Source organism: Psittacula echo, assembly GCF_963264785.1.
Source record: "Psittacula echo genome assembly, chromosome: Z".
NCBI classification, from domain to species: Eukaryota; Metazoa; Chordata; class Aves; order Psittaciformes; family Psittacidae; genus Psittacula; species Psittacula echo.
Window position 1 is genome coordinate 83792412 of NC_137742.1, and position 21728 is coordinate 83814139.

Below are 21728 nucleotides of genomic sequence, written 5' to 3' on the forward strand. Positions count from 1 at the left end.
GGCAGCCTGTTCCAGTGTTCTGTCACCCTCACTGAGAAGAAGTTTCTTCTCAAGTTTAAGTGGAACCTCTTGTGTTCCAGTTTGTGCCCATTACCCCTTGTCCTATCATTGTTTGCCACTGAGAAGAGCCTGGCTCCATCCTCGTGACACTCCCCCTTTATATATTTATGAATATATATGGTTATGAACTCATCAGTGTTAGTTTAACACTAGAATAAATTCATTTAGAATCCTTTTACAGCCACCACAGACATAGCCACTGCCAAAAATCAGTTAATGCATACTATCAAGGGCTCACATAAAAATAATTTTATTTAGTAATTGGCTTGAGAGATGGAGTAACTGGCTTGAGAGACAAGAAGGAAAGCATGGAAGTGGCATGACTGCACCCCTGCCAGGCTGAAAGCATCCAGCAGAGAAAAACCCACTCTAGGCTCCGGTGGGCGGGCCTGACTCTATGGGCAGCAAGAGTCAGAGGAACTGGTGCCAACATTACCTGGCAAACAGCTCCAGAGAGAGAGGGCCCCGGGAGCTCAGCTCCTGCCAGGGCCGTGCCTGTGACATCCGGCGAGAGGAACCGCCTGCTAGTGACACACTGGCCACAGCCATACGGGACAACCACCGTCGAGCCCTGAGGTAGAAGGCCTGGGAAGGACCTCCGGGCAGCCCCTCCGGAAGCCCCGGGCTAAGGGACCGCTGCAACTCCCCCGACGGCCGAGACGCGGCAGCACTCACCCCGCTGCCCTCAGGGGAACCGCAAGATGGCGGCCCTACAGAACCAGTGTGCCGCCCTGCCTCATTGGCAGTGCTTAAAAGGCTCCGCCAAGAAACTGTGCTGCGATTGGTCATCCGCTTTCTTGTCGCTGTAGCAATCACCCTTCTCTCAGCTCCTATTGGTGGAGCTGCGTGTGCAAACCTGGCAACGGCGCGGCGAGGCCCTGGCTCGCGCCCCGCCCCTGCCCTCGTTGCCGCCGCTGCGCGGCCTTCCCGCCGCTGGGCCCAGCGCGCCGCGGTTTCCCCAACTCCTACCGGTGCCTTTGTTTGGCCTCCAGACGGCCGGGGCAGCACGGGCGCATGGCCCGGCCGCGGTAGGACGCGGCGGCAGAGAGGCGACCGGGGTGGGCGGGGGACCCTCACCGATCGGAGGAAGGCCCATCGGAGCGGCCTCGCCCAGCAGAGCCATGGCCGAGGCCGTCGCGACTAAGACGGCGTGGAAGCTGCGTGAGTGTGCCCGGGTGCCCGCCCGAGGGAGGGCGGGGAGGCTGCCCCAGCTGGAAGCGGGGTGGAGGAGGCGGCTTATGATAGGAAGTGGCTAATCCCTGCCTCGGGTATGAGTGCCACGGCCTCTTCCCAGCGCGCTGACTGGAACTTTTTAACTTCCAGAAATCCCTTTTGAAAGCACAGCCACACAGTGGAATAGCTTAGAGCCTCGTCATGGCTGTTTGCAAACGCTGACAGCCTGTGTTTTCCTGATGAGGTGCTGTAACGCTGTCCTCATGCTATTCTGGGTAGCCCCACATGAATAGCACAGTACAAGAACAACTAAGGGAGGCATAGAATCCCCCTCAGAGCCCAGGTCACAGCGAGGTGTTGCCCCAGTCGGTGTCTTGTTGGCCTCGTTGGGGCTGCCCTTCATGCTGCTCACCTGTGACAGCAGGTGACTGAGCTCTTTGCTGCGTGAGGGGTGAGGTGAGCTCTGCAGGGCCTGTATGTCTCATCTGTTGCACCTGTTTTGTAAGAGACGGTAATAGTCTGCTGGTTTACATCTCTTATTTTCCTCAGAAGGAGCAGTAAACGGTTACTGGCTATCCCTTTCTAGCTGCTTCGCTAGTCACTGATGGGTTATTCCATAGGGGCTGTTGCGGAATGCTTGGAAGCAATGGGAGGAGTTCAAAAGTGTGAGCTTTAGACCAGTGACTTGGGGTCTTGAAGTTGCCTAGCAGAAATGCAGTACCCTTGGCTGGTACCACATTAAGGGAGCTGAGGTAATTGACTTCTTTAATTTCCTACCTTTTAGAGCAGAAAGCCAATTTGCCATGTTATCTTTCCAGCCCTGAAACTCCTGCAGTTACAGAAAAAGCTGAAAGCTGATCAATCTCCATTCTCCTTAAGTTAGCAGAAGTTCTTGATCTTCATTTTTTGCTAGGCTCTGCCCCATTTTAGCATCCTCCTTAGAGCAAGAAGCATTCTGAACGTTAGGAATGTGTCGCTCATGCTAATTAGAAGCTTTGAGTGATGGAGCTGGTGGGTGATATCTGGTGGTGAATACTTCATTAACAAAAACCTCTGTGGGTTTAAGGAAACGGGCATTTTGCTGGGGGGGTGGATGGAGCTATCTGGCCACAGCTGGCATCATCAGGCTATAACAAATGGCTTTTATGAACAGGGGTTGAATGCTTCAGCAATGACTGTTACACATAAAATATATTATTAAAAATGAGATCAAGAGGAGGGAAGCAGCGGAGGTGCTGACGCAGTGCTCTTAGCAGCAACACTGAGCATCTGTCCTTTCAATTTTAACTAGTGCGTTGCTCTATTAATGCTAATTGTACTGTTTGTTCCTTCAAGTCTTTGTATAAAACCATATTTTAGCACTGTCATATGGAAGATAGGTCTTTCAACACAATACAAGCATATTTTGCCCTTCTCATGTAATTTATGATCCAGTTACCTTTGTAATTTGAAAGGTGTTTCTTCAGCTAAAGTGAAAATTGCGCAGTTTTGCTTTCAAAAAAACACTCTGAGAGCTTGAGATCAAAGTACCTGTAATTATTATTGCAGCCATCTAATATCCTTTTGGATTAGTATTGCATGTAGAATAATCAAATTGCTCCTCCCAGCAAAAACAGTCTGAACAAAAGCTGAATTGATTGTCTTTTCACAAACAAGTTTTGTAACTATTAGGCATGCAAATCCTGTGAACTTTCAGAGAACTGCAAGAGGCAGAAAGTGGTAAATACATCTGCCAAAAGCTCCTCCAGAAATTTGAGTGGGTTTAAAAAAACACTGTGAAAATCCGATATCTAAGCAAAGATGCTAGTTTATCTTCTTTGCTCCTAACTTGTTTGTAATGAGGCCTCCTTAGAGCTCTGTCATTGTGAAGCCTTCTTGGTGCCAGAGCTTCCCCTCAGCCCCCAGTTTTTGAACCGTCTTTTAGTATCAGTCCCATTTGTTCTTTCGTGCCCCTTGGGATATGTGTTCATCCTTCCTTTGTCACAGTTTCACATGCTGCATTGCTAAGTTTCACCTGTGATATGGAGTGGGACAGTAGCAAAACCTCTGCCAAAGCTGGGAGAAGGGAGCTCCGCCTACCCCCGCTGCTGAGTCTGGCTTTTTCTGTGTAAGGTAACAAACTACACTGCTGCTAATCTGCCAGTTTCTCTCAGGTTGGACAGTCTGCTGCTGCTTTCTAGAACAGGATTAGAAGGCTGTTCACAAGATGACTCTGACTGCTGCATATTCTTGCAGCTTCTCAGATGCCTCTGCTTACCTAGGCCCACTTGGAATACTGAAGGTAAAGCAGCTTCTGTGAGCAGCTTGCCACAGTTGAGCAGATCTTCAAAGGCTACCAAGCTGCTGCTAGTGAGAGAAGATGCTTTTTGTAAGCCACGTGAGCACTGGAGTTGTGAAGCTTGGTCAGCAGATGTCTTACCTACAACAGGCAGAACCAGGGAGGGCTGTTTCAAGCAAGATAATAGTGTGACTTCTTATCTGAACAGTGAGCGGCTGCAGCTTGTCCAGTGGAAACTGGAAAATTTTTCTGAAGGAAGAATACTTTTTTTTGGAGGGATGGGATGAAAATTGTAATAACTGTTTGCTTTTTGTCCAGATGAGATCACAGCTCACAGCAGCAATGTATCCTCACTAGTTCTGGGCAAAACCTCAGGCCGGCTGCTGGCAACTGGAGGAGATGACTGTCTGGTCAACATATGGTCAGTTAACAAGCCGAATTGCATCATGGTAAGAACGGGCCTGTCTTCAACTTGTGGGGGATGGGAATATTTATTCTGAGGTACAGAGGGTGGGGAATGAAGGGGAAGATTGTTGGGTTGTAGCTTGTGGGACTTGTGAATAGAGTTTACCACACAAAGACTGGATTCTAGCTAAAGATAGGAACAGAATTCAGTAACTGATGAGACCAGTGCTCCAGAGAGTGTCTGGGATGCCTGGCTGCTTCAGCTGGGCTAGTGCTTGCCCAGAAAATGAATACTGTGCCTCTTGTTACAGGCTACAGATAATTAAATGCAGAGTTTTATATGAGATCAGTTAGTTTGAAAGTGCCAGCTACAGGGCCCAGTTTTGTACCCGGGAGTTTGCCCTCACAGCAGGAAACATCCCCAGCAGGATGTGTTCCCACCTGTCCACAGTCACTAATTGTCAGCACAGAGTTGTCTGTAGGCTGGGGAAGAGTAGCGCTGGGCACAGCATGTTAAAGAGAACAGGATTATCCCGGTTGTGATCACTAAAGCAACCAGAAATCAGTTTAACAGGTTTCTGTCCTGCATGGCATTTGCTTTGAGTGGGTGTTGTCTTTTGCCAGTGTCCCTTGTCACTTACTTAATTAACACCACAATGATGTTGCGTTATGGATGGTATTTCTCTAACCAGCGTAAACCTTGTGATGAAGCAACTGGGGAAGTAGGATCAAAGAAAAGGAGAACTTTTATTTTCCCATTCATTTACTGTATAAAGAGAGTGAAATGGGTGCAAAAGGAGTTTCTCACCTTTGGCAGTGCTGTACTGCTTGCAAAGCGTAGTCAAGCTGTGTCTTCCCAGCCCTCAGTGGTGGCATGGCAGTAGTTTGAAACTAGAGTATTGCCTTCCACGAAAAGGTTGAAGGACTGAATGTCTGTACCCATTCTGTGGGAGCAGAGAGCTGTACCTCTCCTGTGTTTCTTGGGAGCCACGAATGTTGGAAGCTGGTGTTTCTGAGAGGCAGGGGATGGCTGGAGCTGCTGAGCGTTTGTGTCATTCTTGTATATCAAAAGAATCATGATTTTGGTGGGTTGTGCTTTATATTTTGTCCTCTGAATTTCATTTTTAGTCTTTATATTAGGATTCCATATGTGTACGTGTTGGGGAAGAGGATGAGGGGGAACTTTTCGAGTAGCACTGTGATTTGATTCCAGTTTGAGCTGTCTTACTAAGCAGTGACAGTTGCAGCAGTAGAGTATGTAGAGGATTTCATTTGCACATGAAATCCTAGAAAAGCCCCATCAGAACAGGCAGCTTCCAACTGGTGTTCCCAGTATGTTCCCTCTGTATGTGTGTGAGAGCTAGCTAGCTTAGCTATTTAAAAAGATCTGTTTGAGGATGGAATAAAGCATAGAATATGGCTTAATTGACAAGTAAAAAGTCAGAGTAGTTGTATTGGTTTTCTAAAGCTCATTTTAAATATTCGTGTGTTCTAATTAAATATTGGCCTTTTCAAAATACCTAATTTGGAAGCTTTTTAGATGTCAAGTTATACTTCAGTGATAACACCACATTATCAACGTGACACCCCTGCTGGCAGCAACACTGGAGTTCCTTGCTTATGGGAAGGTTTTGAAGTAGCCCTGCTTGTGCTCTTGCTTTGATGTAGTAACTGGCTCATGACACTTTGTGACCCAGTCAGAGCAAACATGTTGCTATTGTTTTTGCACAGCATAATTTTTATAATGTGTGTGTCAACGTTGTGTGGGCATGCACACCTAATGTTTGAATACCCATGTCTCTGTTGGCGCATCCTTTCAAACTTAGTCAGTGTACACCAGAAGGTGAGATGATGTGAAAGATACATGCATGGTGCTATGTGCAGTGATGATCATAGAGAATTATAGAATCACAGACTGATTTGTGTTGGAAGGGACCTTAAAGCTCATGCAGTTCCAAGCCCCTGCCATGGGCAGGGACACCTTCCACTAGACCAGGTTGCTCCAAGCCCTGTCCAAGCTGGCCTTGAACAGTGCCAGGGATGGGACAGCCACAGCTTCTCTGGGCAACCTGTGCCAGGGTATTCTTCCGAAGGCGTCATCTCAATCTCTCCTCTGCCAGTTTAAAGTTGGTCTTTAGGGTGTTCTGTCATACTGGTAGCTGATGTGAAAAAAGGAGCAGTGGTGTAGCCAGGTGATTCTAACTCGTGGATAAAGACATGAACGATGCCATTATGGACAGCGCTGTGTCAGTAGCTGTTGATGGTGACTTGTGGTTTTCTTTGCAGAGCTTGACAGGCCATACGTCGCCCATTGAGAGCCTACAGGTCAATACGAATGAGAATCTCATTGTTGCAGGGTCCCAGTCAGGGTCCATTCGAGTTTGGGACCTGGAAGCTGCCAGAAGTATGTTTCCATGAGTTCTGTTAATGCATGCTTTTTATAACATCCTTATGGTTAATACATATGGTAACCCAAAAGGTTCCTAACTTATGAAGGAGCAGGAGCCTGGCATTGCTTTCATCTTAATTTCCATCCTTCTTAGAGAGCTTTTGTGTACTTCCTCCTGAGACTGTAGAGCTGTGTATGCGCACTCAAGCAGAAATTTGTACATGTATTGTGGAGACTGATCCAAGGAACTAGTTTCTAGCATTGACTCAAGTGTGTTGAGATTTATATCCCAGATGAGTTTCCATGCATGTGTAGAGTAACCAGCATATAGAATTTGTATTTAGACTCTCTGCTTAAAATTAATTTTGGATCCTTTTAAGGTTGACAAATTGGAAGTTTTAAGTGTATTAGGTTCTGACAAGTACAGGAATCCCTCACTTGCTGGCCCCTTGTTCTTATTCTTAGGTTCTAACTTTTCTTTTTTTCCTCAGCTGATTCTCCTCCTCTTCAATTCTTGCATGAAAGATGTAATTTTTAATAAATCATAAAAACCATGAGCTTGTCGAGCTCTGATCCTTTAAAGGCCAACTGTTGAGTCATTGTCGTGGTTTAAGCAGAACTGTCGTGGTTTAAGCCCAGGCTATAAATCAGAACCATGCAGTCTACTCCCCCCGCCTCCCCCTTTCTTCCCCCCGCTCCCAGAGAGATGGGAAGGAGAATTGGAAGTATGTAACTCCTACGGGTTGAGATAAGAACAGTTTAATAACTAAGGTTTAATAACACAAATACTACTGCTACCACCAATAATAATAATGATAAAGGAAATAACAAGTGAAAAGAATACAACACCTCACCACCTGCTGACCAATAATACCCAGCCCCCAGCAGTGCACTAGCCCTTCTGAGTAACCCTGTTACCTCCTGGGCATGACGTGCTGTGATGTGGAATACCCCTTTGGCTAGTTTGGGTCAGATGTCCTGTCTCCGCTTCCTTCTGGCTTCCCCTCCTCCCTGGCAGAGCATGAGGCTCAGAAGGTCCTTGGTCAGACTAAACATTTGAGCAGTAACTAAAAACATCAGTGTTATCAACACTGTTCCCAGGCCAAAAGTCAAAACCACAGCACTGCACCAGCTACTAAGAAGGAGAAAAAAATGACTGCTACTGCTGAACCCAGAACAGTCATGCTTTATTTACTGCATTTTTCTCAAATTGTAGAACAAGTTTGCAAAGGAATCATGCATCTCTTGAGTGCATTCTAGCAGGAATCTGTAAAAGACTGTTTCTTATAGGTTGCTATTTGTTCATAGAAGGAGTATGTAATGAAAATAGACTTTCACTGGCTGAGCTAAGAAGGTAGACAGCAGGTGGCATAAATAATAAAAACTGCTTTTGCAATTCAGACAGTTAAAGTCAGTTCAGTAATGAACTAGTTTGGCTCTACGAGTGCAGAGTAGCTGATCTGGCTGAATTTATTAGGACACCTATGAGCCAGTGTCTGTGCAAATGACCACTCTGGCTCAGTTCGTTTCTGCTAGGGGAGTCGTCAGACTGTTCCAGATGACAGGTGATGGAGAGAAGTTGTCCTTGTTATTATTTGTGCAATTTTTCTTCCTCAAAGGTGAGTCTCTGCTTTCAGAGATAGAGTGTTCCAGTTCTACTGGTCCTTTCTGATTTTCAGAATTAAAAGGGGTGTTACTTGCTTGATAACTTGATGAAACCCAGCGATCATTCCTCCCTCTCTTGCTTCTCAGCTGTTCTTTCCCAGTCTTTGGAATGCTTTTTGCAAAGAGCAATTGAAGAAGTCCAGGGAGGGTATTGGAACCTAAGAGATGGAAGTCAGGCTTGTGCCTGGATGGGAGTGCAGAGTTCTGGAAAGAGTCTTTCCAAACAATGCAGGCAACCAAATGTCCCTTTCCCTTCCTGACTAAAACTGTTGTCCCCTCCCTTACCCTGTTTTGCTCTCAGTGTAACAGGTGGAAAGATAAGCTGCCTCAGAGTGTGGCTTTTCAGTTTTATTTTCAGTGTGGAGGCCTCTGGAGTTTTATTCATAGTTTCCACACCTAAGGACAGGACTTTCATTAGGATCATTGGACGTGGGCCTTCTATTGCTGTTTCTTTGCATTGCAAGGGCAAGGTCAGAAACATTACCATAAAATAATGTATACAATATGTAACATGTCTAATGTATGTTTCATTAGCTTGCTCTTAATGTATGGCTAAACTTCTGCATGGTATCTGGGGGGAAGATCTACTAAATATTTGCTCCCTATTCCTTCTTGCTCTGCTGCTTCTTTTCCCAGTTCTTCGATCCTTACTTGGTCACAAAGCAAATATCTGCAGCCTTGATTTCCATCCTTATGGAAGCATTGTGGCATCTGGCTCTTTGGACACAAACATTAAGGTAAAACCCATATTCTCCTAGAGGTTGCCCTCTTTACTTGCAGTATGTCTGTTTTGAAAAGTGACAGAATGTGCTTTGTGCCAAGCTGTTGGTAGGTGCTGCACATCATCATTTCCATGCGTGTGAGCAGGCGGATTTGTGAGTGCTTGTGAAATCTATGCGTGTGTTTGCAAAGGCAGTGTGACTCCTGTGCTGTGGAATGTGGCTCATGGTGCCAGCCAAGTCCTTGTGTCACCAAATACAGATGTCCTGATTGCTGTGGATTGCATCCGCTTCATCATGCCCATCCTAGACTGTAGGAACCAAGCTTCTGTAGTAAGAAATACCTTATAGAAGTGATTCTCACTCGGGGAATTGGGTTAGGAAATGCCCCTAAAGCAAACAGGGGTTCAACAGCTCCTTCAGTGTTTTCATTCTGTAGTATCATATCAGCTTGGTTACAGGGAGAGCTCTTGTTACCAGACTCTTGGGCTACCTGCGTACTGGTCTAAATGTATCTTTTGTTTGCTTTTCTTCTCCATAGCTCTGGGATATGAGGAAAAAAAACTGTGTCTTCAGGTACAAGGTAAAATGCTTCATTAGTTTTCAGGCAAAGAGTGGGGAAAGATTTCTACTGAGAACTTGTGAACAAACTTTAAAGTGATTATGTGCAATTAATTCCCTAGTTTTCCAGTATGAAAATAAGACCTGCACAATTTGTGAAATGGCCTGGCAAGCCTCTGCAGGCCATTGTGAGCTGCATGGGAACATGAAATGGGTATCATAGGAGTTAAAGTACTCTAGTTTTGTTTGCTTTAGTGTGGGGTGGAGAGCATCCATGCGTGTTATTTATACTGTGACTGGTATTACCATACAAGTCCCCCCTGCAACCAGGATGGTTCTGTTCTTGGGGCATTTTTCAACCCAAAGGACTTGCTGTATATTTTTTAATTTAGAAAACAACTTAGTGGAACAACATTTCTATGTGACCACCCATAAATCTGTGTAATTTTAAATTGTTTCTGAATAAGTCAGATCTGTATTTACCATACTTAAAATTTTGCCAGAAATGTCCACACTCATTTAGTGTGGGTGAGTGTTCAGTGTTCTGCGAGCTGTGGACTCTCTGAAACAGTTGATTTTATTGTATTGTATAGAATTAAAAGACAAAAGCCAGAATTCCCTCAAAAGAAAGGGAGGGTAAAAAAAAAAAAAATAAATATTAAAATACTATTTGTTGTTCTCATTTCAGGGCCACACAGAAGCAGTTCGATGTCTCCGCTTTAGTCCTGATGGGAAGTGGTTAGCCTCTGCTGCTGATGATCACACTGTGAAGGTAATTTATTGTGACTCCTTCTTATATACTTGTGGCGCATAGGAATGCTGGGGTCATCTTTTACCAGGCATTACCAGCACTCACTCATAAATACTTTTAGTTAATTAAGCAGCTGACTGAGCCCTGTGGCTTTGCAAGAACCAGTCTGTTTATGAGGATCATGTCCAGTGGCCCACAGCATCCAGAAGAGGGATGCGTGTGTTGCAGTGCACTTATCCAACAGACATCTTGGCACTATGCGCATGAAAATTCAAGTTTTGGTGGTGGTGCAAGTTGTGAGACATGAACATTTGCCTCGCTTGTCTCAATAGTTGTTACAGAATGAGTTGCCCACAGCACATTACTTCACCATACCAGTTTCTGCTCTGCTCAATGAATTCACTAGGAGTGTGTTATCATAGATAGGTTTGGGTGGGAAGAGACCTTAAAGCTCATCCAGTTCCAGCCCCCTGACATGGGCAGGGACACCTTCCACTAGACCAGGTTGCTCCAAGCCCCGTCCAACCTGGCCTTGAACACTGTCAGGGATGGGGCAGCCGCAGCTTCTCTGGGCAGCCTGTGTCAGGGCCTCACCACCCTCACAGGAAAGAACTTCTTCCTTATATCCAACTTAAATCTCACCCTTTTTCAGTTTAAACCAATCACCCCTTGTCCTATCACTACAGTCCCTGATGAAGAGTCCCCTTTCCTGCATCTTTGTAGCCCCCTTCAGATGTTGGAAGGCTGCTCTGAGGTCTCCCTGCAGCCTCGCTCGGCTGAACAGCCCCAATTTTCTCAGCTTGTCTTCATATATACTTTGCACATGATTATCTGTCTGAAAATTACTGTCGGGACTGAGCAGAGAAGGAATTCAGAAAAGTATCAAGTGAAACAGTGACTTCAGTTGTTTCAGGTGTAGTATGGAGGACTGTGGGCAAAGGACTGGTTTTTGTTTTCTGCTTCACATGAAATAACCTGATCAGTCGTTTCACTCTGGATTTTTCAGTGGTGGCTAATGCTAAGGGATCCAGAGCTTTGGGCTTTCTGTCTGCTTTTGAGATACAATCTGTGGGAACAGGTGAATGTGCTGTATTTTATGCCAGTCTCTAAATATAAACCAGAAACTTCTAGAGGACAAATGAAATGAAAAATTTAGAAGAAAATGCCAAGAAAACAAAACAAACAAACAAACAAAAAAAGAAAAAAGCAGCTTCAGACGGCTGGGATTATACTCCTTCCCTGAGCATTGAGTCTGTTCCTGGAGGGGAAGAAGCATTAGAAGGTTGCCAGTACAAGGAAACCTGAAGTGTCTTGGAATTCTCTAATATGAAGTCCTTTCAAAAGTCTCTGTTCTTTCTTTCTTCCAGCTGTGGGATCTGGTGGCTGGGAAGCTAGTGTTTGAATTTACAGAACATACTGGCCCAGTAAATGTTGTTGAATTCCATCCTAATGAATACCTTCTGGCGTCTGGTAGCTCTGACAGGTATGTAAGGGGAGGGAGAAAGAAGGGAATAGAGTATGTCTGTTCCCTTTCCTGATGCCCTTCATTTAGCAATGTGGAAAATAGGAATGTCACACAATTTAAACGTGCCACTGCAAGAGCCTGACATCTAGCCAGCAGCACATCACATCTGTGATGTGAAGCACACAGAGGTCTTGTCTTCTTGTCCAAGATTGGTGGCCCTCTCTACCACACCAGAAAATAATGCTATAGCCTCAAGCCTCTCACTAGTCCAGCTGACATCCTGAACAGCCAGCAGTACTGCTCAGTTAGCAGGCTGTCCTCTTAGTTCTGGATTGGCAATAAACATCTATTCATGTCTAGAGCCTCTAAGCATCTGGGGCTGTATTATGGATCTTGTCTCGACTGGCCTTCTGGGCAGGGTCATTATACGTGCATGACGGCAAAAGCCATTCTGGCAGTTTGTGTGTTATTTCAATTCTGGATCCTACTGCAGATCTCTAGAGGGATGAGTGATGATTTTTATTCTGTTCTGTGTACAGGACTGTTCGGTTCTGGGACTTAGAGAAGTTTCAAGTGGTGAGCTGTATTGAAGAGGAGGCTACTCCCGTCAGGTACTCGTACTGCAATGTCCGAGGCAGAGACTGAAGTGTGGGTAAAAGGAGGATTTCCTGAAAGAGACTTTACTGGGGAGAGGTTTGGGCTGCTGGAGATGTTGCCCAGGCCCACCAGGTTGCACATCTGAATACCAGGTTGGTAGGCTTATTGTTAGACACATAGCTGGAGGTGTTCAATGAAGACAGGGATACAGCCTTAGGGTCACTGTGGGAAGGTTGGAAGATTGTGCCTAATTTTCCACCTGTCTTCCTCCCAGGTGTGTGCTTTTCAACCCAGATGGCTGCTGCTTGTATAGTGGCTTCCAGGATTCGCTGCGTGTGTACGGCTGGGAGCCAGAGCGCTGTTTTGATGTGGTCTTGGTGAACTGGGGAAAAGTAGCTGATTTATCTGTTCGCAACAACCAGCTGGTAAGCCACTGCTCCTGAGGAGGGGGCAGGCAGCTGCAAAAGACAAGATAAAATCCTCCTGCCTCCTTTCAGGCCTTAAAGGTTCTATCAGACTGTAAGCAGCCAGGGCTTGCCACGTGCCTAGCACTTAGACAAAGATTGTGTGCTTTTGCTTTGAGCAGCGTCATGCTCCACTTTGTCTCTCTTTGGCTTCTGGAGGAAAGAACTGGAGCTTGGTTTGACCAGTATTTAGAAACTATGCTTGTCAAAAGTCTTACTACAGCCATTTGTAAAACACTGGCAGCTTCAAATTGAAAAAGCCAAAGCAGCTAACTGGGAAATTCTCAAACAGTTGTGCAGGGTCACTGCGTCATGCCTGCTCTGAAAAAGGCTCAGGATGTGCACCGTGTTCCCTGGTGAGTTATCTTGGTCTTTTGTCTCTGCAGATAGGTGTTTCCTTTGCACAAAGCACAGTCTCTTCCTTTGTTGTGGATCTCAGCAGAGTCACAACTTTGGATTGTATTCCTCATGGGCTAATCAGGGATGATGAGCCTCTTGTGCCACCTACCCCCACGGGGTCCTCCCTTCGCCGCATCTATGACAGGCCCTCAACTAGCTGCAGCAAGCCACAAAGGTAGGGAATCTGGTAGCTTGTTGTATTTCAAGATTTTAAGAAAACGTAAGGAAAGCTTAGTGCTTTCTGTCTGACAGAGTCCATATGACTTGCTCTGACAGCATCTCTTTTTCCACAGTAGAGTGAAGCATAACTCGGAGAGTGAGAGGCGCAGTCCCAGCAGTGAAGACGACCGGGATGAGAAGGAATCAAAGGCTGAGATCCAGAACCCAGAGGATTACAATGAGATCTTCCAGCCCAGGAATGCTATATGTCAGTACCAGGGTTTATTATGCTATTGAGGAGTGTTTGTATTAGCGCTGTAGGTGCTAAACTGGTTCAGTAGAAGTGAGCTTTGGGTTACTATCATAGAGGCTTTGTCTGTGACTGGGAGAATTTAGGAAATGGCTCTTTTTTATGCTGAACCACAGATGATGTTGGTGAACTGCTAGGAGGTGGCACCTTTACTGGGTACAGTGATGTTTGGTCAAAGCCTATCTCAGAATCTAGAGCTCCATTGTAAGCATAGATTCACAGTGTGATTTGGGTTGGAAGGGGCCTTAAAGCTCATCGAGTTCCAACCCCTGCCACAGGCAGGGACACCTTCCACTAGACCAGGTTGCTCCAAGCCCTGTCTAGCCTGGCTTTGAACACTGCCAGGGATGGGGCAGCCACAACAGCAAAGCATGCTGCATGTTTTGCTTAGGGAGGACTACTGTGTTACAGGATCTTTATTAGCTTAGAATTGTGCTATGTATAAAATCAGCAGCCTCCATTAAAGAAGGAAAGACAAATGTTTTGTTAAAGCAGAAGTAGTTGTTTAGGAAGCATAATGCAAGGCCTGTGCCATTTTTATGTGAATGTGAAAAATTAGGTACTCCTTTTAAGGAATTAATAATCATTATTTAGATTTACTTACATAGATCAATTTAGCAGGTGGTGATTTTTTTTTTTTTTTTTTTCCTCATGCAATTTGTTGTGACAGTGGCTTTTCTTGTGCTTCTTACCTCTGCAGCAGCAATGAACTACATGGGTCAGTTTTTTATGTCCCATCCATGAAGACTGAAAACCTTTGGCTAAACTCAACAATAGTGTCACGGTCTGAAGGAGATAACTCTATTTGTCATATCGCTGATTACCCAAATGTGTGGAGTTTTGGAGGCCTCCCAGCTCCAAGGTTGACTTATCGCTAATCTGTAGCCTTGGATGCTTCTTTGTTTGTTTATTCTGTTCTCTTTCTCTATAGGTCGCACTCCTCCTCGGAACAGTGAGCCCTTTGCAGCCCCCCCTGAGGATGGTGAGTATGAAAATGACCCCTTGGGGAGAATGGGGTTAATGACCCTTAAAGGTGGGAGAGCTCCACATCTGCAGAAAAGACTACTTGTAATCTAGCTATACAGAAACTTTGCTGTCAACTTCTCTTGAAAGGAACTATCAGTTTCTGCTTTCTCACTTCTTTCCCTCTTGGTAGAGCCCATAGCTGCAAAGGAAGCAGTGAAGGCGACCCGAGCTCCGGATGTCCAGACGCTATTGCCAAAGCAAGAACTTGTATGTACTGTTTGATCTGTTAATAGCTGTTCATACTCCCACTGTGGAAGATACACGAGTGCTAGAGACTTTACAGTTTCTAAGGAAGCCGATTCCTCTACTGAAGAGCAGTAAAACTGCAGCTTCAGGCTTTGTCCTGCCCTAAGTCTTGCCTTATCAGTAGAATCAAAGGCCAAGCCTTCAGCAGGCAAAGACTCTATTGCTTCTGTTCACTTCTTGCACTTGCAGTGGTGTTTCTGCTTGTATCTCAAAAGTAGGGCACTCTGAAGAGGACCAAGTGCAGGATATATTATCCTGGCTTCTCTCTCAGCTTTCAGGCTGGCTACAGCCTCTTACCCTGATTTTACGTACCAGTGGCAGCACTTGGCACCTTCTGCTGTGACATCTCTCTGTTCTTTGCAAATCTTAATTGCATCTTAGTAAGTACCTGAGAGATACTTTGTTGCATCTTTAAACTGTGCTAGTAAATTGGACACTGCTTCTGCGTTAGGACCCTGCTGTGAGAGGAAAGCAGGTCAGGAAAAAAAGGACATCGGGCTAGGACAAAACTGCTTCTGCTAGAGCTTTTATCCTAATTTCTCCTGCAGCCTAATCCAGTCCAGAGGCCACCAATTGCCTCTTCAGCTGCTTTGACCAGAGCAGAGCCATTGGTGATTCCTGCAGCCAGAAATGAGCCCATTGGCCTGAAAGCCTCTGACTTTCTACCAGTAAGTATCTCTGGACAAAAGAAAAGTTTCTGGCTGGTGTTTGTTTTGGGCGGCATCAGAAAGGGGGTTCTCTGACATGCAAGTGTACTGGGTGCTTTCTGCAGCCTGCAGTCCTCAGTGCTGAATGAGACCATGTTACTACCTGCTCATCCTCTGCCCACTTGGTGCCTTTCCCGCCTCCCAGCTCCTCTAACATGCAGTTCCTGTGGAATCAGCACCTCCAGATTGCTGGACACAGCCCCCATTGTGACTGACAGCAGGCTGATGTGAACAGAACAGCACTGATCCACACACGAAGAATGTGTTATCAAAGCAGAGAGCTAGGGATAGGGCTCAGACACTGAACAATTCCACGTGCTAGAAAGTGATTCATTTAGAAAATTGGTGTCTGCCATTACACATACATAATCATTTCATAGCCATTTTTGCCTCTTGGAAGCCTCTTGGCCTCTCTTAGGGAGGGTATTTCCTCTCCCAAAAATGGAGAAGGACTAGAGGATCTTCATGAATCCAAACTCGAAATGTGAGCAAAGGAAGTGGTGGTTCCAGCAGCGCTTTGCAGGAATCAAACTGAGAGGCTAATAAATGGTGTGAGATTTATAATTGTAATAACATTCATCTGAATGGACAAGGGGTAACGGGTTCAAAATTAAACAGGGGAAGTTTAGATTGGATATAAGGAAGAAATTCTTTACTGAGAGGGTGGTGAGGCACTGGAATGGGTTGCCCAGGGAGGTTGTGAATGCTCCATCCTTGGTGGTGTTCAAGGCCAGGCTGGATGAGGCCTTGGGTGGCATGGTTTAGTGTGGGGTGTCCCTGCCCATGGCAGGGGGGTTGGAACTAGATGATCTTAAGGTCCTTTCCAACCCTAACTATTCTATGATTCTATGTTTCACATGAAAAGTAAGGCGTATGTGAAAACACTTCTTCATCAAAATATGTTGGTTTTGGAAACCTCCTTTTAATTCACTTTTTTTTTAAATTTTGAGAGTTTCTCTAAAGCTTCAAACATATTTGTGACTGATGTAGTAGAAAAGGCAGAAGAGAAGTAACTTAGATCAGAACAAATCAAGCATTTCAATTTCAAAATGGTTTTAAAACAATCTTGAAGGAAGTCAGTATTTGCTGGGACTCTGTACACTGAAACCAGCTCTCAGCTACGCCAGGGAAAGCTCCTACCTTTCTGTGCCACTCTGCTCTATTATTGCTGCTCCACTGGTGTCTACTTTCAGGCTGTGAAAAACCAAAGTCAGACAGAGCTTGTGGATGAGGAAGCCATTTCTCAGATCAGGAAAGGTCACGAGACCATGTGTGTGGTGCTCACCAGTCGCCGCAAGAATCTGGACGCTGTGCAGGCTGTGTGGAGCTCCAGTGATATCAAGGCAAGGATGTAGATACCTAAGGCCTGTGAGGCTTGTTCAGCCAGGAGAAGAGAAGGCTCCGGGGAGACCTTAGAGCAGCTCCAGTGCCTAAAGGGGCTACAAGAAACCGGGAAAGGGGCTTTGGACCAGGGCCTGCAGGGACAGGACAATGGGGAATGGCTTTAACCTGACAGAGCTCCCAAGATTTCTTCTTGGGAAGAAGTTCTTCCCTGTGAAGGTACTGAGGTCCTGCCACAGGTTGCCCAGAGAAGCTGTGGCTGCCCCGTCACTGGCAGTGTTCAAGGCCAGGTTAGATGGGGCTTGGAGCAACCTGGTCTAGTGGAAGGTGTCAATTCCAGTGGCAAGGGGGTTGGAACTGGGTGAGCTCTAAAGGCTTTCCCAACCCAAACCAGTCTGTGTTTCTATGTGATGGGAGCAGCTGAACAGCTCTTCTGGCTTGTAGAGAAACAGTTCTGCCTCTTGCACAAAATGCAGGTTCTCACAGCTTTTGTCCCCAGGCAGAGTGCTGCTGTGTCCCACCTGCACTTGAATGGCCACAAAGAAACATGGAAAAAACTTTCTCACAAGAGAGTTGTTTTCTCTTCCCTAGTGAGCTCCACATTTCCTCTACCTTGTTTTTTGAAAGCTATACTTGATACTAATTGCACTAGCCTAGCCAGTTTGAGCTTTGCACTTGGTGACTTCTTCCCCTTCTCTCCCAGAACTCTGTGGACTCTGCAGTGGCGATCAATGACCTGTCTGTTGTTGTGGACCTCTTGAATATTGTCAATCAAAAACCGTGAGTCCTGGGTAGGGGCAGCCCCTGGGATACCCAAGACGCATCTAGCTTGGTGTCAGGAGTGCTCCTTTATACCTGCCTTGTATCCAGTGGGCAATGACAGCATGAAATGCATGTGCTTGTAGTCAGATCTTCAAGTCTGCAGCACCAGAGACCGCTGGAGATGCATGGGGCCCTTGCGGTAGGCAAATGGTGCCTCACTTAGAGCTTCATAAAGTGACTGTTGAATCAAAATAAGTCAAAACCTTCCATTTCCCATCACAAGGGGGAGGCAGTGAACTTGCTCAGTAAACTTGAATGCTGCTGCCTGGGTTTTTTTTGCCAGAAAGCATTGTTTATGTCAACTCAGTCTTGTGAAGCCTCAGAATCCTGTCTCAGCTTGTGTTCTTTTCAGGTCTCTCTGGAAGCTGGATTTGTGTGCTATAGTCCTGCCACAGGTAGAAAAACTACTCCAAAGTAAATATGAAAGGTGAGGCCGCAAAAACATGGTGTGTTGGGGGAGAAGGTGGAGATACTCCTAGAATTGCTCCTCTGCATGTTTTGTAGCTGAAAGAACATCCTGAAAAGCACAGCAGATACAGTATAATGCCAGTACGACAACTGGAAAAGGGCAATGGAGTTGCCAAGTGTATGGGGGAAGAGTTATGGAAAGTCTGCATGGGGAGGAAGAGCAGGATGTTGAGATTGGAGTAGGTGTGTTGGATTGAAGGCAGCTCTGGCAGCCAGGAGGGGTCACATCCATGTAGAACAAGTGGGCTCTGCACACAGATGGGAATGAGATTGTTGATGTGGAGCAAGAGGACTGAAATCCTGCACGGGGGTCACTTGGATTGCTTTGAACTTCATTAGGTGGCAAAAAATATGCAGCCTCTCTTAAGATGGAGTGTCTGCCATTTCAGGTCCCCTCAGCAGGACACCTCTGCTCTTGAGCAGAAAGGTTTTGCTTAGCAGAGAATATGCCAGGAACTTTTAGAAGGACTCATTTTGTCAGTCTTGACTCGAACCAAAATGTATGGGTATTTGGCTGGTACTCTCCTTACCAGGTTACAGGTGGTGGGGTGAGGGTTTGGTTGAGTGGATTGTACCCAGTGGCTGGATATGAGTGACAGCTGTGTGCTGGGAGGACAGGAATGAAACTCAAGTGGGACCTGATTCTCCATTTTTCTAGTTACGTGCAGACTGGCTGCACCTCCCTGAAACTCATTCTCCAAAGATTCCTGCCACTGATCATGGACATCCTCGCTGCACCACCTTCTGTTGGAGTGGACATCACCAGGGAGGAAAGGTGAGGCACTTACCTCCTCCACTTGCTCCCTTTTTTGACCCAGCCTTTCTCTTTGGTGAGCTTTGCTCCTTGTCATTGAGGCTTTGATACTAGACTGGGCATGCCTGCCCTTTTGTCTGTCAACACCAAACGCTTCTGCCGTGAGAAAAGACCAAGGACTGCTTTTCTGTCTGTCACTGCGTATTGAGTCATATCTGAGCAAAGCGTGAGTATGTCAGGAGTAAAACCACCCTGTGGCTTCACCCTCTACCTCACAAGACACGAGTTGTCAGCTGGGCGCTGGATTTCCGGTTCATTCACAGGATAGCTCTGCTCTGAGAATTTGCCCTCTGAAAACAACACCTCCTTCCTCCCTGGACTTTACTGCCAAAGGGGAAAGGAGATGTAAAAGAGCCCTTATGTGGATGCCATTCTCCTGTGTCATCAGGATGTGGGCTGAATACATAGTGTTTCTGCAGAGCCATGCTCACATTTTAGCCTCTTCCAGGCTATTTGCAGGGCTTGTGTTTTCTCGCCTGCTTGTATTGCATCTTTGGCGCTGCAGAAACAACCACTTTTCTTCAGCAGCTGAGGATTCATGCTGTGTCTGCTCTCTGGCTTTTGCAGGCTCCATAAATGCAGGTTGTGCTACAAGCAGCTGAAAAACCTCAGCAGCATCATCAAGAATAAGTCTGGGCTCAGCGGCCGCCATGGTAGTACCTTTCGGGAACTGCACCTCCTCATGGCTGTCCTGGAGTGACAGCCACGACTTCCCCATGTGCAAATGAAGGTGACCAAGCTCCCCTTGGTCTGGCTGGATTTCACTTCTCTCCATGTGTCCATCTTTGCCCCTCACAGCGCAGTAGGGAAGTGGGATCTCACTGGCTGGTTGCCTGCCTAGCCTGGGTGTCTTTATGGGCTGGATGGAGGACCTGAGTGAAGAGACATCTGTGCTGCATGAGGGGACCTGCGTGGTGGAGAGCCCCACAAAGCCCTGTAGGGAGGCAGCTTCATTTCATTTTTTCATTTCAGCATCAAGCTGTCAGCTACTCCATCTGTATGCGATGGTCTTTTGCTGACAGCCATCTGAGCCCGCTGTCACATCTTCACTCGTGTGCTGTTGGCTTACTGGCTCTATGGGTAGGGGCTGGCTGACCCCACTCTCTCTGTGCATTGCCCTGCCCACAACAGCCTGATGGGGGCTGGAGTGTCCTTTCTCTACAGAAGGACTTTACCTGCCCTGTGAGACTGGCCGTTTGGGCTTCCTTCATCAAACATGAGCCAGGACACCAAGACTCCATGCCTGGGGTAGCTTCAAGGACCTGTACTGAGAGGGCGCTGCCTCTTGGCTTCTCAGAAAGCCCTTCTGGCACCCTGGGCTGCACACTTTTAGTATCATTAGAATTGCTGGTAACTGAGGTCTACTTGGAGGAGTTAAAATATGTGACTTAAACAGGACTTCTCATATTTTTACATTTGGGGATAAGGATTTAGGAGGGCTGAGAAACAGAGGCATGTGGACTAATGTCTTTCTATATCCAGTGGACTGCTGTTTTTCGCTCAATAAATGTCTGTCAGAACCTTTCTGTCACTTTCTTTCCAGTGCGGAAAGAGGTTCCTGTTGGTGCTTCCCCTGCTCCTCCCAGCCTGTCTCCTATTTTGTTATCCAATGGAGCTTGTTCTCCAGGAAAATGTAACTTATAATGGAGTTTATTAAAAGATTTGTAACTTTTTTTTGTAAGAAGTTGTGTTAAATGCCTGCATCTCTTGAAGCCCTGTTGACCTTGTCATGCCTCCTGGCTGGGAGTGTCCAGGGAAAGCAGGGCTCTGCTCCCTGTGTGTCTCAGAGGGAAGCCAGCTGTTCTCACCACTCTTGCTGGGAGGCTGGGGTGAGTAAGTGGATGTGGTGAGCAAGCTGGAGAGGCAGCACTGGCTGGATTTCACTTGCTGAAAGCCCAGGAGAGGTTTCACTCTTCTGGGTATTCCCAGCCCCGAGAAGAATGTCGTTGTTTGTGACTTGTCCTTCCCCCTGACCTCATGCAGATGTCTTCTCCCCACCTGAGCTCCAGCAGATCTCAGTGCAGCAGCAGGAGTTTGTATGGTTTTCTGTGAAATCCTGAGTTAGGTGCTGGTGTTTGGGGATGTAGGATACTCTTTCGGGTTCGAATAGTGGGGCCAGCAGGAATCATAAAATCCCAGACTGGTTGGGTTGGAAGGGACATTAAAGCTCATCCAGTTCCAACCCACTGCCATGGACAGCAACACCTTCCACTAGACCAGGTTGCTCCAAGCCCCGTCCAACCTGGCCTTGAACACTGCCAGGGATGGGGCAGCCACAGCTTCTCTGGGCAACCTGTGCCAGGGCCTCACCACCCTCACAGGGAAGAACTTCTGCCTAAGATCTCATCTCAGTGTCCCCTCTGTCAGCTTAAAGCCATTCCCCCTTGTCCTGTCCCTACAGGCCCTTGTCCAAAGCCCCTCTCCAGGTTTCTTGCAGCCCCTTTAGGCACTGGAGCTGACCTAAGGTCTCCCTTTAAGGAGCCTTCTCTTCTCCAGGCTGAACCAGCCCAGCTCTCTCAGCCTGTCTCCAGACCAGAGCTGCTCCAGCCCTCGGCAGCATCTCCATGGCTTCCTCTGGACTCTCTCCAACAGCTTCACATCCCTCTTGTGTTGTTGCCCTAGAGCTGGACACAGGACTGCAGAGGGGGGCTCTCCCAAAAGCACAGTAGAGAGGCAGAATCCTCTCCCTAACCTGCTGCTCACACTCTGGGGATGCAGCCCAGCACAGAGGAGGGATCTGGGCTCAAGCGCACACTGGAGCTAGGTCATGTGGAGATTCTTATCACCCAACACCCCAAGTCCTCCTCAGCCCTGCTTCCTCCTGTCTCCCGCAGCCTGTGTTTGTGATGAGGATTGCTCCTACCCATGTGTAGGACCTTGGCCTTGTTGAATTTCATGAGGCTCGTATG

The 21728-nt window shown here is 46.7% G+C and overlaps 1 protein-coding gene across 5 annotated transcripts; it reads left to right on the forward strand.

Annotated features, from left to right (window-relative positions):
- The first annotated feature begins 927 nt into the window (after positions 1 to 927).
- KATNB1 (katanin regulatory subunit B1) lies at positions 928 to 20497 on the forward strand. 5 transcript variants are annotated; one of them, XM_080636549.1, is made up of 20 exons: positions 929 to 1221; positions 1854 to 1985; positions 3830 to 3960; positions 6203 to 6320; positions 8607 to 8707; positions 9231 to 9272; positions 9939 to 10022; positions 11369 to 11484; positions 12006 to 12077; positions 12338 to 12488; positions 12914 to 13101; positions 13220 to 13353; positions 14327 to 14377; positions 14552 to 14628; positions 15216 to 15335; positions 16568 to 16717; positions 17419 to 17495; positions 17890 to 17964; positions 18664 to 18780; positions 19387 to 20497. In XM_080636549.1, the coding sequence occupies exons 3-20, from the start codon at positions 3958 to 3960 to the stop codon at positions 19517 to 19519; spliced, it is 1809 nt and encodes a 602-aa protein (XP_080492675.1). In that variant the 5' UTR covers positions 929 to 1221; positions 1854 to 1985; positions 3830 to 3957; the 3' UTR covers positions 19520 to 20497. The 5 variants fall into 5 exon arrangements, with proteins under 5 accessions (XP_080492671.1, XP_080492672.1, XP_080492673.1 ...); XM_080636545.1 differs by lacking the exon at positions 1854 to 1985 and having other exon boundaries at positions 928 to 1221; XM_080636546.1 differs by lacking the exon at positions 1854 to 1985 and having other exon boundaries at positions 928 to 1221; positions 13223 to 13353.
- The last annotated feature ends 1231 nt before the right edge of the window (positions 20498 to 21728 follow it).